The sequence below is a fragment of the Pleuronectes platessa genome, chromosome 12 (genome assembly GCF_947347685.1).
Source record: "Pleuronectes platessa chromosome 12, fPlePla1.1, whole genome shotgun sequence".
Classification (NCBI taxonomy): domain Eukaryota; kingdom Metazoa; phylum Chordata; class Actinopteri; order Pleuronectiformes; family Pleuronectidae; genus Pleuronectes; species Pleuronectes platessa.
This window is the reverse complement of record NC_070637.1, coordinates 16,419,541-16,438,224: the sequence shown is the minus strand read 5'-3', so window position 1 is coordinate 16,438,224 and position 18,684 is coordinate 16,419,541. Positions and strand designations below refer to the sequence as shown.

The following is an 18,684-nucleotide window of genomic DNA, read 5'->3' as shown; positions in this document are numbered from 1 at the left end:
GTCGCTCCATTGGGAAAAAATTATGGCCCGACCGGGCCAATCAGATTGTCAGGGCGGGCTTTATACGATGATTGACAGATGATCAACGGTAACGTAATCAACCACGTCATCACAGTGCCCTCGGGTTGAATTCGTTTTCAACAAACATGCCTGCCGCTGGCGAGCTGAGATGTGTAGATGCTGCCATTGAGACTGTTTTAGAAGACATCGACAGCGCATTCATTTTGAAAGAGGAACACAGAACGTGGAGGCGACGCCAGAGCACCGCGCTAATCCCTATCGCCCCGGCGCTTGGCTGTTCACAACGGACACTGAAGCGACGCTGAACCGCCGGGCAGCGCTAATAATATCACCCGTTGATCCAGTAGATCGCTGCACGGCTTTGTGCCAGTCACACCGGAGGCTGAAGCACCACGCTGCGCCAAGGCTGCCTCGCGGTGCTTCAGCCTCCGGTGTGACCGGCACAAAGTTTTAACATGGGAGTGGATGGGAGCCAGCTGTTATTTAAGGCTTGGCGCTGCGCTGAAGCGTCCGGTGTGAACCCGGCGTTAGCAAATAACTCACAATGCGTTGCTTAGCATACGTCACATACTACGTTGCTCTGATTGGTTGTAGGTCTATCCAATTGAGCGAAGAGGAATTTTACTTCCTGGTCAGTTGAAACACGCCCCATAATTTTTTCCCAATGGAGCGACTCCAGACCGAACTGCCTGACCAAAATGTTGTGGGCGGGGCTAAGTTCGTCTGGCATCCAGGCTAGGTAAACAATGCTTTGAGCCGTTTGAAGACCTGGAGGCAACAGGGTGGGCTACATACACAATGTTCAGAGAGTGATAATTGGGAAATCGAAAGGAATCAATTTAATTTGCCCTTAATAGTTTGTTCCATTTATAATTATATCATTTTTAATTGTTTCATTAAACCATAAACCTTTTTCCAGCATCAAACTGAACTTAACATCACCATCACTTAATTGGATTGAAACATTTTATTGCACATGACATTATTCCTGGTCTAAGTAAAACCCCATTGACCATGAACATTTGTTTTTCATTAATAAATAAAAATACATATACCTAAATAGTCATTGAATCATGTCTGTGTATGGCTTATAAGTAATTCTTACAGCTGTAAGAGGAAAAGGAAAAGCTACAGTACATTTAAACAGGAAGCATACTTTTTAAGGAGCAGATAATACCAGTGCTGTTAAATACCTGGGGATTTCCATGTGACAACCAAGCGTCAGTATTGCTCTCACAACATCCAAGGCTTTGCTGTATGTTGTGTGCGTCCCTCAGCCTCCGAAGAGGAAGCCGAGCCGTATGTCCTAAGTAGAAAACATGGCTGCAAGTCTCTGTGCCAGCTGGCTCATGTCTCCCGGTGAAGTGAGGTGTGACAATAAATACACACTCCTTCACTAACTGCTAAGATAGCCAAAGCAAATACAGGCACTAAAACCCACTGATGTGTTTCCTCTCACAATAGTCTTCATACCTGTGATGTGTGATTCACATTCAGTGTTTGCTTCTGCTATTCATATACAAAAATCCCTACAAATATAAATCAGCACTATATATATATATAAACTATTCTGCAGAGCAACAATGGAGGTATCTACATTACTAAAGCTGCTACAAAACCGTGATTGTCACAAATCTAAACTTAGATATTTGACTGTTAGAGGTACAAGGAATTTACTGTTGCTACTTCAACACTGACCTACTGTGGATGCTCATGTGGCATTTCTGTGAGTGATCATGTTTAAGCTTTTATTTAGAAATAAAGGTGTTTCTAGTTTTCTTTAGACTAAACTCTGTGGTATATGATTAAATGGTTTATGATTGTTTATGTGGTATATATGATTAAATATAGTGCAGATTTTCCCAGTAAAGCTGGGATCATACTACCTGATTTTTTTTGTGTGGAAATATCCTTCTATAAATTATGGAAATACAAATAAAATATATATTTTGGACTATATAAACAAATATGATTTAATTTGACAAGCATGGCCAGGGAATATCAGTGAGCACCAGCCCCAACAATTTGCTGCTCTATCTAATGCATTACATTAGTGCTTTGCAGTGAAGATCACTGGTTTTGCAAACATGGCATCTCATGGAGTTACTACTATGTATTAGTTTGAACCCTCAAACCTAGTTTCTGATATCTACACTGTCTTCCAGGTTTCTCCTGGCACCGTAATTCAGAATTAAGTCAATTAGTGGTGCAGACTTGTAAACTCATCAAGGGTTAGGATTGTGTTTACTGACACCAGACTGTCATAAATCTATATGAGCTGTAAAACTGGGCCATGAGAAGAAATAACAATGAAACTCTGGTGGTTGGAGATGAAACTGCACCTCCAGCCTGGTTGTCACTCCAGGCCTCCACTACATGTGCTTCCCCTGGAAGGCGCTCAGGTTGAAAGCAGTGTCCAGGAACCTCCTCAGCTCATTCAGGTGGGTGGACTTGTTCCCTGTTGCAGGCGCGGCTGCAGGGCCCCGTCCCACGTACCTGGAAGAAAACACTGACGGTTCAAATCCGTCACCAGATTCAATAACATATTCCTCCTGTTTGATTCAGGCGAGACCCTTACCATATGTGTTTCTTGTTGGCCACCACCGTGAGGAAACGTGGCCGCACATAATCATAGTAACCCATGTTCTTGTGCTCCTCCTGACACCAGACCAACTCGGCGTTGGCAAACTTTTCTGCCTCTGCTCTGACCAGGTCGAACGGGAACGGAGAGATCTGTGGGGGAAGCAGAAGAATAAGTGAAATAACTCAAGGCATCTCTCTTATTTTGAAATCCACAGTCCATGATAAGCTCAGACAGAGCAGAGAGGTTAAACACCTGTTCAAGTCTGACAATGGCGACATCACTCTCCAGGTTGTGCAGCTTTCTCTCTTTAGCCAGCTCGTAGTAGACTTTACCAGTGCAGAAGATCACCCTCTTCACATGACCTGGGCTTTGATTTGCAGGACCCTCGTCAGGAATCAGCCTCTTGAATCTAGTGCCTGCAACCATTGAAAGTGGTGTGTAAGCTACAAAACATTTTTGACATATTATCAAGTCACATTTCCCAGAGATAAAGTCAAACTTCACCTGTGGCGAGGTCATCGAAACTGGATCTTGCGTCTGGGTGCCTCAGCAGAGATTTAGGAGTAAAAACAATCAACTGTAGGGGGAAAACCACAAGAGCTTCTGTCAGTGACAAACAACAGATTGCTCCTGTCATCCGTATCTTCATCGCACGCACTGATAAACTCCAGAGATAAAGTTTTTATCTCTTTTCACGCTAATTTGCTGCTGCCATATAGCCAGCAACATCAGCAATGGGAAAACAAAACATTTCTTCAAAAATCAAATAAATAAAACCCTCTGCGCTCAGCCAACCAGGTCCAGACTTTTTCTTAGAAAAAAAACAAACAATATTATCCCCTATTGGCCCTCTCACTAATTTGCTCGGGAAGTACTTTTCTCATGCTTCACAAAGCATCGCATTTATGTGCGACAGGGGATCAGTTAAGACATTCACTGTGGCTGAAAGCCGAGACTGGAAAAGAGAGCAGTGCACATACAGAAAAGGGAAACAAGTTATTTCTCACAACTTTAAACCAAAAGTAGTTCTTCTCTAGGGGTTTCAAATATTAAATAAAGAACACAGAGAACCATATATGTACTGTATGTGAGTAATTTGAATAATAATGTAAATGGTTTGCATTTATATATATATATATAGCTTTTTCTAGTATTGATGACCACTAACATCACCCATTCATGCAGCGCCTCTATGTGTAGCACTTTCTCTTTCACACATCATTCATACAGGGTTATTATCTTGCCCGAGGACACTTTGGCATGCAGAACGGGGGAGACGGGGATCAAACCGCCGACCTTCTGGTAAATGGACAACCCGCTCTACATCCTGAGCCACAGCCGCCCCATTATCACAAACTAAACTTGTTTTTGCAAATTCTTTTTGAAGCATGGTTGTGATATATCATTTTTCAAAACATTGTAATTTTGATGGTAAACAAATTTTTATAATAAACTCCAGATTTTCATAGTTTAGACAAAATAACAACAACAAATTAGATAAAGTTTCAATTTTTTTTATATATTTTGAGTTGTTGAATACTTCACCAATGCTAGACCAATATCTGCTGTCAATTCATCATCTGATCTATTTGAGTACTAGTTAGTTAGTTGGCTGGTTAGTTATTTAGGTAGGTAGCTAGTCAATTTGTTAGTCCTCTTCATCCCTTGAGGGGAATAAGGCATCGACCATCTGCCTCCATCTGGGGCTCCATGTTTGGCCTCTCCTCATGAAAAACCCATTTCTTTCAGCTCAGCCATCACAGTTTGCCACCATGTTGTTACGTGGCCAACTTCATGTCACCTTTTACTTCACGCCAGCATTCCAAGCCATAAAGGAGAACAGGTTTGACATTCATGTTGCAACGCCTTGGATTTTTCTTTGAGGAAAAGCAGTGGCTTGTATGTGTGATTTGAACGCAATAAAAGCAAAACATCAAATCACATCAATCGTTAGATGACGAGCAAGACACAGATGTAGTGAGGACGGTGTTACACTTTACCGGTTTTCTGAACGGCAGCAGAATCTGCCGTCTGAGCACATGACAGTAGTTAGCAGGCGTGGAGCAGTTCACCACGATCCAGTTGCAGTCGTGCAGCTGCTGGACTTCAAAATCTCCATTAAACTCCTGGTTTTGAAAAAAGAATATAAAATAAAAATGTTATCAACTATAAAAACAACAAAAAATGTATGTGCACAAAATCATTAAGTTACTGTAGGTTGTAGTGATGCTTCTTTCCACGCTTGAGCACATCAGTGCACTGTATCTATCTCTTTCTCCCTCTCTCTCTCACATGCACACACAGCGGAGAACGTTAATTCCCCAGTATGCTCCCACTAATAGTTTGATCAATATCCCATTTGAAGATGAATCTAGGAAGCTTCTGCTGATGCTGTGGTTCCCTCCGTGAATGTTCCTGTGTACGAGCAAACCCTTTGCCCTGACTTACTGCTGAATACCAACCCTTTGGAGGGCACATTGAAAAGACCCTAAAGCTCCAGAGACATTGGCAATAATCACTTAAGCAGTCGTGACATCAGCGTAGCCATTAAAACGGGAAGCTGTTGGATGTTAACTGCAGTGCACTGTCAAATTCTTTGACATTTATCATTGGGTAATAACTGTAATGTAAATTGTACATGTGACCATACAGGGAAGTGATCGGGGTCATCTTTGCTCATCTGCAGGAAGCGTTCGGGTCGAGCTGACGAATGTTCAGGACCCTGAGGACAGAAGACGAAAGGAGGACGACACGTGATGAGAGACTGGAAGAGGAATTTACACATGTGGTTGATAAAGAAATTCAACTTGATCTATAAAGGCAACAGATATACTTTCTAAAAACAACTGGGGGAGTTTCTATTCTCACCATTCCCTCCATCCCATGAGGCAGCAGGAGGATGATACCATTGTTGCGGACCCACTTGGCCTGGCCCGAGCTGATGAACTGGTCGATGATACACTGGGCGGTGTTGTGAAAGTCACCGAACTGAGCCTCCCATAGGATCAGAGCATTTGGGTTGGCCATGGCGAAGCCGAGCTCAAAACCTGAAATTACAATCATCATCAAACAGATCAAAATAAATCTATTATATCCGTCTATAGCTCGTTGTGTAGCCGGAGCCACTTCACCCTTACCCAGCACTCCGTACTCTGACAGGGAGCTGTTGCACACAGTGTAGGGAGCCTGGTCGGCCCACAGGTGGTTCATGGGAACACATGTGCGTTTGTCCACCTCTTGGTCGTGAAGAACATGATGACGGTGACTGAAAAACACAAGAGAGACAGAAAGAACTGAAACCGGCAAACAGAAAATAACTACTGTTAAATATGGAACTAGTTAATGTTTCTGGTATATGCATTATAAAAAGATTAAATGATGAATCCATTATTGAATTGAAGACTAAATATTTCAATAATAGTATTTAGGGAAACAAAACAAAGTGTGTTAAGACCAAGACCAATTCAGACCATCCTGCCACATTTTCTGTATAAGCTGTTTTTCAATGATGCCGGTGAAAACAACAGGTTTACTACAAACGGACACACACACACCCAGACTCTACAGCCTTGTATTTCAGCCCTCCATGAAGAGTACGCTCCTCTCTCCTGAGCTTCAGGCAGCGTGAGACCCAACAAGAGCTCATGGGAGCAAAGAGCCGAGCGTTAACAAGTTCTGCCAGTCGGCTCACTCACGGTGCAGGAATCAGCCCTCAAAACCAGCACGATCAGACAATCACTTAAAGCCCTTTAACATCACTCTAATAACGTCCACACAAACACACACACTAGGCTTACACAGAGCAAGAGGTTATGTAATTGTCAGGCGGAACAACTGCAGGAAATAGCAAACATCTATTGATTATAATCTTGAATCTGATATATTACCTCCTAGAAGATTAGACGATCATGATTCCAGACATCTGAATAATACCATCCATAATTATGGACTAATGAGGCCACATAATGTACTGCATAATTGTTGTGTTTGATCCTTGCTCCACATTTTGCTGGATATACATTTTCACTACAAGAAACCCTTTGATGCTCGAAGAGAATCAAGAGCATCCAGCATTAATTGAGTTAATGTAATTTCCCGTCTCATTTTCTCAATCCAGTTCTACATATTCCAAAGAGGACACACAAAAAAAAGAACTATACGAGCATGAGGTCTTTCACTGGGATTTCCTCATAGACTGGGTACCCAACTCTCATCTTTCTGGTATTTTAAACGCCGGTAAAAAAACAAACACACTGCTCCTCTGCCTGGGGGCCCCATTAGTCAGGGGAAAGGGGTGCACGACGCCGCGCATGCAACCCACCCAAACACAACGACTGAATCCATTAGTCCACACTGTTACGTACATCACAGAAACGCAAGCAGGTCCACTCAACTGGAACGTGCCAATATGCTCAGCTCCTAAGATGGGAAACGAGGGTAGAGAGGGGGGGATGAAAAAAATTGTAGGTCGAGGAAAGAAAATAGCGATAAAGGGAGGTAAAGTACAGCCGGAGTGAAGTGGCAAAAAAAAGGATACAATCTGGAGAAAAAACAACAGGTGACAGCGAGATGAAGGGTGTGTGTAGCACTCAAGTGTTTTGTTTTTTTGCAGGTCAGGGAAATTGCCCTATTGGAGGGGACAGTGAAATGGGAGAAGTGGATGTCAGCTGTAAATGTGAGGGAGAAGACAAAAGCCCCGTAGCCTCTGGTTAGTTAGTGTGATGTATGTCGCGGCGAGGTGGAGGGGAGCCGGTGTCAGTAGAGATGAGATGCTGGAGAAATGATAGAGGACAGATGAGACAGGCGCAGTGAGGGGGGGGGGGGGCTGGCTTTGTTCATGTGTCACCCGTTCCCTCCATACCATGACAACACCATGTGGGCTTCACAGATCTCAGGAGACTGCACTGACGTCTTCTGTCTGACAGACTCACTGTGCCACTGTACCCCCACCACCCAGCTTCTTAATTCCCTATCTGCATGAGAGTGTTTTTTTTTTTATATACTTTATCTCAGGTCAGGCGTGATAACCCTGACAAACTCAACAAATGTGCCAGTTAGAAATAGTACATTTGGGACAATCTCACGTTGAGAGTCATTGTAGAGCTGATGGCACAATATTGAAGTCCCACTCCAGCAGCTTATTACTTCTTTCTTCCTCAAAATTACATATTCAAAAAGATTTTAATGAAAACATTTGACTCATGGTCTTAACTGTTGCAGTATTAAGGTGTAAATACTTAAATACTGCAGTGGAACGCATCAGGGGAATGCTGATGACCCAGAGGATGTGCATTATGATATAAAAGGCATTTAACATGTTTTAAATACTTGATTTTCACTAAAGGGGAAAATTGAATTATAGGTTTTCCAATATTGTCATACGCTTAAGAGCTCACTTTATTAGGTACACCTTCAAAAGCTAATGTAGTCAAATCCAACTGTTATGCCATAAGTGCAACCTTTACAACTATATCATAATTACTCAGGTTGTAGTTTGTAAACATATATCATTACTGACTACTATGAATTAACTGCTCTCTGACAGTGACAAAAAGAAATTATAATATTACTAGAGCTGTGAAATGATTACAATTTTTAATCAAATTAATCACAGGTTTCTATGGATTAATCATGATTAATCACATTACCGATTTTCTCGGAATATTTTTGTGAAAACAAGATTTATGACATTTAACTTTTCTTTTGTGCTGCAACTCAACAGTTCTTCAACAGTTGTAATTGCTTTTCCATATGGGACATTAATATAATCTTCATCCTAAACAGAATTGGGGCTCCTCAGCCATTGTGTGGTTGAATAAAACTTTTTTTTTTTTTTTTTAATTTTATTTGAGCTTTTTTGTCACACAACCATTAACCACACCATGATACAATCTAATGCCTCTAAAGGCCCTCTTAGCTACTCGGTCTTTAGCCAGTTGGTGAGGCAAACTAACTTGTTCAAATTCTCTGACAGTAAAGCTGACCGCTTCTTTTGCACAATGTGTCCGGCGAGTGAGTCTGGTTTGGCACATTCCACTTGAACGCCCCTCGCCGACCAACACATGCTTCGCGTTGCGGTGGTTAGGCGGGTATTGCTACGGTGAAACGATAACGTCTTCTCGCAGAGTGTGCATATCACCTTGGTTTTACTGAATGTTCGATCTTTGTTTTTTTGGAACACGATCTTCCCGTCCAGAAGGTCCTCAGGTTCATCAGAATTATCCATGTTGTTTGTTTGTTTGAATGGCAGCTGCCGTCTGACTGCATTAGAGCGGCGACTAGTGCAGAGGCGGCGGAATTGGAAGGTCCTTCTGCGCATGCGTTAAAAAAAACCAACGAATTAATCCTGTAATTTAATCATAACGCGTTAACGCGTTATTTTTCACAGCTCTAAATATTACTGAATGTTGAATTTGTGGCAGATTTGTTGCAATGGATTAGATAAAACTATATAAGTTTACCTTATTATGTTGCCAGCGACTGTATTTTACAATATGGAAAATGTATGCAAAACCTGATTTAAATTAATATGTTCAAAAAATGTAACTGTGCTCATGTTCTTGAAGCTGAAAGTTGATAATAAATGATACTGACGACTCACCCAGCCCCAGCACGTCCTTTTAAAGCCAGATAAAGCTAATTCTTGGTTTGTGTTTGAGCTCATTCATAAGAGGAGAAACTATGACTCCCTTAGGGATTTATAAGCTTTAAAAATCGCAGTGAGAAAAATCAATATACTTAAAACACTGTTTATTCAATAACTACCCTTGAGGTTTCTTGCCGTGCTGGTAGCAGGCAATCCTTGTAGTGGATGATAATTCTAACAGACATGGAGGTTTAAAAAAACAGTAATATAAATCCTAGCAAAGGAAGGATTAAGTTTTAAGTTGTGTTGACACGGACTCACCTAAAGGTGCCCCTCTCCACATCCTGCCCACTGAGTCGTACATGGATGCCATCTTTGAGGAGGGAACCAAAGGCCATGTACTCTCCTAGAGCCCAGTCCATCTGACGATTCTTCACCAGGTCTGCACGACCTCGCAGGATACGAGACACCCCTGGACACACAGACAAGTGATATCTTAAAAAAACATGGAGAGGTGCTGCAGAACACAATGAATTCATGTGATAAGGTAAAATATATACAGGTGACCGGCTTTAATTGACTTGTGTCATACCTGTAAAGAGAAATAGTAAAAAAATTAAGCATTTACTGCAGAGAGGTTTGTATTTTACTAACTTAAAGCATATCATTCAGGGGCATGTCTCCTATATGGCCGTCAAGTGTGGTCTTCTGTCATTGTGTCAATTTCTAGTTCAGTTAGGTGTATCTCAGAATTAGGGTATGGTCACACATATGCAAAGGGTAAACTGCCTGTATTTTATATTGAGCTTTTCTAGTCTTGGTGACCACTCAAAGCGCATTACAGTACAGTTTGCCTTTCACCCACTGACACACACATTCATACAGTCTATTTATGAGCAGCACTCTTTTCTATGAGAGGCCATTCGGGGTTCAGCATCTTGCTCAGGGATGGAGGACGCCCGCTCTATCTCTCAGCCACAGCCGCCTCAATACAAATGTGAAGTGAATATCCGAAGTGAAGCTACACTTTGATTTGTCTCACCACAAAAAGCAAATGTTTTACTTTCCCCTGCTCTCACAGATTGAAAGTGAGCAGAAGGTAAATGTTTGCGTATGTGTGACCTGGTCCTATTGGTAAAATCACTATTCCTGCACAAAGCCACTAGACTCACCAGAGTGGATCTTAAAGTCTTCCAGAGGCACGGAGCTGGCAGTCTGGCCAATGTGCTGCAGAACCTTCTCCTCCAGTCCCGTGTAGACACAGCTCATACTCTTGGGTTCTCCCTCCGCTGTGAAGAAATCTAGAGAGCGAGCGACGGCTTCATTTCAGCAAGAACAGCAAGTATTCACAGACAAAGAAGAAAATGTTTCAAAGGGTTTTACCGGGCCAGGGGGAGTCGAGCCACTGTCGGATAAGTAAGATCTTTTCATCCTTGGAGCTGGTGTATGCCTCCTCACATATCTTGTCATATTTGGCAACTTCTTCCTGCAACAAAATGTGGTATCACACATATTTACTGATGTAAAAATTGTTTAGTTAGGGTTAGTTTAATGAAAGGACTGCACCTGCATAATCAAAGTGTGTAGCTGAGTCAAAGACAAAGAGAAAATATTGTAGGAGGAGGAGGAGGAGGACCACTGACAGTAATGGTTCTGCCCTGCTATATGACAAACGAGTCTTGTGCAAAACTCCAAATACCAAACCATGTCCATCAACAGCCGCGAACTAGCACACCACAGAGGCACTGCAGTAATTCTCGGTGTGGTGTAAAAAAAACTGTTCAGAATGGATGTTGTGATCAAAGTTTATGGTTTGGATGAAGAACCCGAGCAGTTCCACTGAATGGTGCAAGAAACCGAGGTATACTTCAACTTCATTGAGCAATATATATTCCATGAGAGGGATTGTGAGCCGAGGAACTTTGTCAGTAAATTGAAACTCAAATACAGCAGCGCTTTCACAATATATAGTTACTCAAAGGCCTGGGTAATATCTATGTGTGATTTAATACGCTATAGTCCTGCAGATGGTGATGGTGATCAAATAAAACAATATGTAGGACGAGCTACCAATATACACTATATTTAACAAAGGCAAACCGCACTAGATCACAAACCTCGTATTCCTGCAGTGTCACCACTCCCTCAGCGATCAGCTTGTCAGAGTACTTTTTCAGCACATGCTCCTGCCGATGGATCTGTTTGTACATCAGCGGCTGAGTGAACATGGGCTCGTCCATCTCGTTATGTCCAAAACGTCGGTAACAAACCTGTAAAAACACACACCAACCTTAAGAACCCAAGATAAGCTTTAATATGTAGTGGTTGATCCATTAAAACTTGATTGGGACTAACCAGGTCAATGACCACATCCTTGTTGAAGGTGGTCCTCCACTCTGACGCAACCCGACAAACGTACATGACGGCCTCTGGGTCGTCGGCATTCACGTGGAAGATGGGCGCGTTGACGACCCGAGCAACATCAGTGGGGTAGGGAGAGGAGCGGGCGACCCGAGGGTCTGTGGTGAACCCAATCTGGGAGGCAACAGACATTAAACACAACTTTGTTCCACTGTGATTGGACAAAAGCATGTAGAAAACTACAACTTTGACAACTCACTTAATACGTTTCTAAATCACTTTTAACTAACAATCATAATTTTGACATAACTGTGAAAAGCAAATGTAGCAGGAGCGGTAATTACACCAGTACGATAATTATTGTCAGTATAATTGTGCATATGAGTATGACAATTTAAACGAATGTGAGATTGAGATTGAGTATGTATGACAATGAGCGTAAATCTTTATATGAGAATGAAAATGAGTATGAGAGTATGTATGAATATGGCTACGAGTGTGAAAATGAGGATGAATATGAGTTTAAGTATGACTTAGTATGGTAATGAATATGACTATGAGAAAAAATACGAGTTTGAAAATGTGTACGAGTATGCATAAGTATAACTGTGAGTATCACAATGAAAATTTTAATGAGTGAGAATGAGTATGAGTATAAAAATCTGTGTATGAGCAGGTGTCTGACTATGCTTATGAGTGTGGGTATAAGTTAGTATGAGAATGTGTACAACTATTACTGCCTTAATTATTGTCAGGTTAGCAAATGTGCCCGGTCACATGTTACAGTGAAATGGATCTCTCCAGTACCTGGTTATTGACCACCACATGGATTGTACCATGTGTCGTGTAGGAGGGGAGCTCACTTAAGTGGAAGGTCTCATACACAACTCCTTGTCCTGCAAAAGCAGCATCTCCATGAATCAGGATGGACATGACCTGGGAACACAAATCACATCACAGACTCAACAGGTGGAAACCCCTTGCCACTTTGTTTCCAAAACATAAACTCAGCCGTTGTGTACGTGGCATAATAACCGTTACCTTCTTTCCCTCTGTGTCTCCTCTGTAGAACTGCTCAGCTTTGGCTTTTCCCTGAACCACTGGATCCACTGCCTCCAGGTGGGAGGGGTTGGCCATGAGCGACAGCGTGATGTTCTTGTCAGTCTCGCGGTTAATCCTCTCATGGTACATCCCGAGGTGGTATTTAACATCACCTGAACCCTACAGGTAATGATATGAAGATCAAGTTGTATTCCCAGAATGCTCTTCTCTGATAGTTTTCCCATCTAATCTGATATAAGCAGCTTCCTCACCTCATCAGATGCCTCTAACTTAGGGTCAAACTGGCAGAAGATCTGGTCCAGGTCCTTACGGATCACGTTAGCGAGGACATTCAATCGACCTCTGGAAATATAGTTTACAAAATCCATATCAGACATGGGAGGAGAGTTACAGGCTGCATACATACAGTACAATGAACTGAGAGGTGAGAGACGGTGTAATCCACATTACCGATGTGGCATCCCCATGATCACACTGTCGATGCCCGCCTCACTCGATTTGTCAATGATGCTTTTCAGAGCAGGGATTAACACTTCACAGCCCTCAAGACCAAAACGTTTCTCTGAAGACCACTTCCTGGCCAGGAAGTCCTCAAACCTAAACAGAAATGTTTTCTATTTATAACAACTAAGACATAAGGTTCATAACTGCAGATATTGTATGATATTAAATGAGACACATTTGTCCGGTTCTCCCTTTCCTCTAGTGTTTTATATTTTATATTCAAAAGTTCTGCAACACTAAAAAGCCCAAAGTCCGCAGTTAAGGAAGCTCCTCCCCTGGGTCTTAAAGAGACAGAAGCTGAACCAAGTGTTTCAGACGGAGGCTGAAAAGAGGAGCTGCAGCAGTGGACGGTTTGAAGAAATATATGTGTTTTCTGAACATTAAAGCATGTCAACCTTTTCCAGTAATAACACACATTAAAATATTTGAACCTGGATATAAGCACAACAGATCTCTTTTAATGCACCGCCCAAGTATTTTTCAACATCAAGAGGGTTTAAACATTAAACGTTTTTTATAGGTAACCTTCTGTGTCAACAGGATATTAGCATATACAAATTTACTATACTTTGAAACTAGCACAAAGAATAAATATGTCACAGTAGACGAATATGCAGAACATAAGAATAGGTGGATCACCTGCTGGAACCTCCGGTGACTTCTAGGATAATTTATCAAGAATGAAAATGAGCTCACATGAAGAATAGGGTGTTTATCTTTCAAAATAATCAGATGCACAACAGTTTTGTTTATGTTACGCTAGTCCCTGATGTGCGCTATAACTAAAAGTGAAGTATTGCGCTGTCACCAGAGTGTACATTGGAAAATGTTTAGTCACTGCTGACCGTGTGGATCTGACCAGGCGGGCGAGCAAAGTTCTCTTCTCAGCATTAGTGAACTGCAAGATCCCTGGAGTCTCAAACTTCTGACGGATCCACTGACACTGGTCCACGTTGTTTATGAACATGAATTCCATCCCTATGTGACCACAGTAGGATGTCTGAAAAAGAAGAAAATTTAACATTCTAATGTTATATATCTATTCGTTCTGGCTTTCCTTAGTAGAAAAATGTATGGACGCAAACACAAAATACCTCTAGTCTGCGTATGATTTCTCTCAGAGGAAGAGTGGTGTTTCCTCCTCCGATGAAGGTGGTAGGGGGAAGCTGGAAGCTCTTGTCCAAGTCAGACTCATCAAGACCATAGAAACCTGTAATAATACCATGTGAAACATGGTTAGGCCGACCTACCATATATGCATATTACATATGCATATATTATATGCATATGTAATATACCACATCTTCCATTTCCAATAAATATTTTCTCCTTCTCATACAGTCTCCCAATTCAAATTTTATGCAGAAGAATGAGGCTCTTTGTGTCCAGGGAGAACTGTTATAAAGTAATTTATTAAGGCTTAAGAAAAAGCTCAAAAGATTAGGACCGAAGAAAAGCTAAAACAAAAGTTCCTTTTCGGCACAATAACATTCATAACATAGAAACATGATTTCATCCATGTTGTAGTCTAGTGACATGGAAATTTGATATATTTTGACGGTAGAGATCTTGAATTCACTTCATCTCATAACATGTTTTATTATTATTACTGTGATATACTATGATCATTATTTAATCATGGATATTCAAATAACTTGATTAGTTGATCAGGTTAGTCAGTTATGAAGCAAATGTCAGACACTATTGGTTCCAGTTACTCAAAAGCATTTACTAATTTGATCTGTTTTATGTCAGTTTAAAATTAATATGTAGTTGAGTCATTTAGTTTGGGAATCAGGGAAACGCAAGCAATCTGAGGATGTCATCTTAGGCTCTGAAATTGTGACGGATATGTTTCTCATTTAACTAAATGATTAACTAATCCATCAAAAAGTATAATATCCAAAAGATAAATTGAAAACGAGAATACTAATTAGCTGCAGCTCTAAATGAGACTGCACTGCTGCCTCAGAACTCTGAGCAAACGTCTGCAGTGAATGAACTGACAAAATTCAGCACATATTAATCAGACTTGATTAATTTGATGGCAAAACCTGTAAGAATAAAGGTTGGGCATAAAATACCTTACTATTAGCCAGAGTGTGGGAGCCCAGAGGAGCCGAGGAGATACAGTGTTTTAAAGCATCAGTATCGGAAGCCTCACATCTGCTCGGACAAAACCCACCTGAGAGAGCTGCTCAAACTCAAGACCACAAGCAACATAAGAGGAGACAGGTGCAAATCATATCAGGAAACCAGGAAAGATAAAAGGGGCCAGGAATAGACTCGTGCACTATCGGCTGAGCAAATAAGGGGCCGTGGAGCCTGTCATTAACTTTCATTAGAGGAGCTAGAGCCCTGATGACAATACATAATGCAACGCTATGTCCTGATCACGGATAACTTCAGAAACCAAGTCTCTCTCTCGGTTTCTGTCTCTCTCTCTCCTCTTTACTGGATATTACTGTGCCTCTCTACCACATCTTTTCCCCTTCAGTCAGCTAAATAAAATGAAGAAAGACACCAGCTCAGCCTGAGATGGCGTTTTGCTGACCAACCCGTATACAGACTTGTCAGAGAAAAGGATGGGGCCTTTCATATTTTCATATTCTTGAGTCTGATGAGCCACGCAGCCCTAGATTGGAAGTGTGTGTATGGGTATAAATGCACAGAAAAAAATGTTTTATTTATAATTATGAAGAAGAGTGTTTGAAGTATAAGCCTGTCGAAGAGAATACTATGCTTTTAACTGAAGTATTTTAACCCAACATATCTCCTGAGTTAATTAGAAATAGTCTCATAAGCATATAAACTGCCTGTGGGTTAATCCTTTACTTTCTTAAAAGGGGATATAAGAAGGAACTACACCTCTCATATACAAAGTCTGCACAGGAAAATGTATAATTAAACCAGTAGTTAACCTTTATATATCTATTCTATTTATAACGCAAGTATTTATAACACTAACTGTTCATTTCAACAGTTAGTGGTAGTGTTATTAGTGTGACGTGCACCTAATTTATCGATGGTGGTGATCAGGTCCGAGGGAACGAAGGAGTCCAGGTCAGCATCCAGGATTCCCAGAGGGTCTAACTGTGCAACATGGTGACCACGGATCTGCTCGAGAGATGAAGATGAGAAAGAAGAGGAGGAGAGAATCAGGTAAAAAAGAATAAGAAGTCACTACCAGGAGAGACTACTTATTGAATCAACAATGGGCTGCAAACCTCATGATGCTTACGAGTATTGACAACTGGACAAAAACAGCTAACACTTGCTTATAGGTCAACAGCTCCATTGAGGTGCTTTAATGTGCATGTACGCACACAAACACACACATACACACACGTAAACACGCTCACACATTCCCACCAGGACTCCACCGGGCTGGGAATAGAAGTGACGCCATTGCCAAAAGACAGAATTTAATAAATCCCTCGGATAGTTCCTTGGATTAATTTGAGAGCGAGGGGAAATGTTACCACCTGTTTTGTTGAAGCAGTCTCTTTGATATTTCCATTTTGAAAAAGCAGCCGGGCTAAGTAGGTTAGACTTAATCTGCCAATTTGCATAGCCTCGCGCATAGACAAACAGATCGTGTATTCCTTTTAATGAAAGGACACAAACAGCTCCCAATGCCGGTCACATCTGTCACAGCGAGCCAAGTTGATTTGTTTTATGCATTTTTCACACACACACACACACACATTGGAGATACAAATAGTCAGCCAGTTCAAGACAGATATCTTAATTCAGTACACACACACACTGCTTTGAGATTTAAACAGATGCCCATGAGATATGAGACCGATCTTGTAATTTGTCAATAACATAAGTCCACATTACAGAGGCTGATTCATGTGTGTGTCTCTGTATACGCGTGTGTTGCTCACAGTTGGGCAGGGTGAGCGAGCACTAACCTGGTAGGCTCTAATGAGAGTGTGCACGGCCAGGTGGTCCTCCACCACTTTCTGTGCCATGTCTGGTGAGTGGGACAGAACTCGGCCCTGGAGCAGAGCGGAGGGGCGTCCTTCACCCGCCTCGCCAGACGGGCTGGAGGCCTGGATGCTGCGGAAGAATGTGTCCCAGGACTAGAGGAGAGAGGGAGGCAGAGCTAGCCGAGGTAATGAGGTTCATCTCAGACATGGGCCAAACATGTTCTGCTAGCAGTGGACTGTAAGGCGTCTCAGTGTTTTCTTAGCTTAAGGTGAGTGTGGAGAGGGAGGAAAACTGTCTGGGGGCTGACATGTCATCTTGAATATTTACAGCTACAGTATATTTGCACATGGCACAGGCAATCAAGCTACCAGTATACCGAAGTGCTGGTTTATCATGTGCCCACTGGACAGAGATCTGCAGAACTGTCACACAACACTGGCAACTACAACTAAGTGCGTGTAATGTATCTGTTAAACCATAGATGCTCCACATTGTTTCTTCTGTAAACTTCCTCTCGTGGGCAAAATAAAAAAGATTCTACTTCATATCTTAATTTATTAGTGGTGATTGATTGACTGATATCCGTGAATGGATGGCACACATGTTGCACACGGTTACCTCGTGGACGTTTTTATGATCATCCAGCCAGGCAAAGTACATCTCCTCCATGTAGCTGGAGCTGCCGGCCACCGCTGAGGGGACAGGCGCAGCCCCGGAGGAGCAGCCTCTCCTGGGATCGACCCAGCGGCGCCTCCAGGCCGGGGCCCCTCCACCACACCCGCGCAACCACTGGCTTCCCCCTGCACATCCGCCTCGCAGCACACCCGCTAAAGCCCGCAGCTGACTCATGACTGGAGGAAGAGGAAAGATGGGTTCATTTTTTGATTGAAAAACATTTTTACCAGCAACATGCATTAGTGGTTCTGACGCCAAATAGCATTTTCTGAAGTGATTGTAGGTAACGCATACTTTTTGCGCAGACTCGTTTTGTATGAAATAACCTTTACGATCGTTACATTTACATCGAGCTTCCTCTCTCAGTGCAGCAAAACATCTGAGCTGCAACTCAGTGCACAAGCACAGACGGCACGTAACGGCCTGCGCGTCTCTTCCTGCGCAAAGACGCTCCAGCTGCAGAATGCACGTAACCAAGTGAGCGGCGGAGTGTGACTTGCTCCTCACCTGGTTCCTGCGGGATGCTTTAGTGTTTGCCTCGGGGCTGCGGCGCCATTACCAGCATCCGTCTATTTCATTCTGGGTCTGAAACCACTAATCCCTCAACGTCAACACAAATCCCCCATAATCCACCCCTGCTCGTCTCTGACACTGCAGAAGCGCAGCGATGTCACTGGAGGGAGGAATCGGGACAGTGGTTTAAAAGTGTCGCGTGTTTTTTTTTTTGTTTATTTGGAAGAGTTGCATTTACCTTAGACCGCACTGCTCTTTAACTCTACTGGCATCGCCGAAGTAGGACAGGTAGCAGAGGAGGTGACACACGTCAGAGAGCTAGCAACCACGTCGGTGTGGAAACGCCCCCCTGCAACACGCACGCTCACCGTGTCAGGTGGTGCATCCCATGCAAAACCATACGCACCGGATCAGACACAGGCAGAAGAAAACGAATCAG

At 42.4% G+C, this 18,684-nt stretch overlaps 1 protein-coding gene across 2 annotated transcripts; it reads right to left on the bottom strand.

Moving 5' to 3' along the window:
• Positions 1 to 756: 756 nt before the first annotated feature.
• On the bottom strand, positions 757 to 18,668 carry ogdhl (oxoglutarate dehydrogenase L). 2 transcript variants are annotated; one of them, XM_053436709.1, is made up of 23 exons: positions 18,484 to 18,668; positions 17,676 to 17,908; positions 17,039 to 17,209; positions 16,133 to 16,235; positions 14,213 to 14,328; positions 13,964 to 14,118; positions 13,065 to 13,211; positions 12,866 to 12,956; positions 12,594 to 12,773; positions 12,360 to 12,488; positions 11,547 to 11,726; positions 11,309 to 11,461; positions 10,575 to 10,677; positions 10,364 to 10,492; positions 9,513 to 9,663; positions 5,743 to 5,870; positions 5,474 to 5,652; positions 5,256 to 5,327; positions 4,606 to 4,731; positions 3,110 to 3,182; positions 2,858 to 3,021; positions 2,600 to 2,754; positions 757 to 2,517 (listed from the first exon to the last, which is right to left on the bottom strand). In XM_053436709.1, exons 2-23 carry the CDS (start codon positions 17,904 to 17,906, stop codon positions 2,394 to 2,396), a joined length of 3,060 nt encoding a protein of 1,019 aa, XP_053292684.1. In that variant the 5' UTR covers positions 17,907 to 17,908; positions 18,484 to 18,668; the 3' UTR covers positions 757 to 2,393. The 2 variants fall into 2 exon arrangements, with proteins under 2 accessions (XP_053292684.1, XP_053292686.1); XM_053436711.1 differs by lacking the exon at positions 18,484 to 18,668 and adding an exon at positions 18,240 to 18,279.
• Between the last annotated feature and the right edge of the window lie 16 nt (positions 18,669 to 18,684).

What these genes read in the sequence shown, in the direction of transcription:
- ogdhl (XM_053436709.1), bottom strand. Translation starts at nt 17,906, where the DNA reads ATGAGTCAGCTGCGGGCTTTAGCGGGTGTGCTGCGAGGCGGATGTGCA. An exon ending in CTCATGGGATGGAGGGAATG is followed by an intron (nt 5,328 to 5,473) that starts GTGAGAATAGAA and finishes TTCTGTCCTCAG; the next exon opens with GGTCCTGAACATTCGTCAGC. An exon ending in TTTCGATGACCTCGCCACAG is followed by an intron (nt 3,022 to 3,109) that starts GTGAAGTTTGAC and finishes CAATGGTTGCAG; the next exon opens with GCACTAGATTCAAGAGGCTG.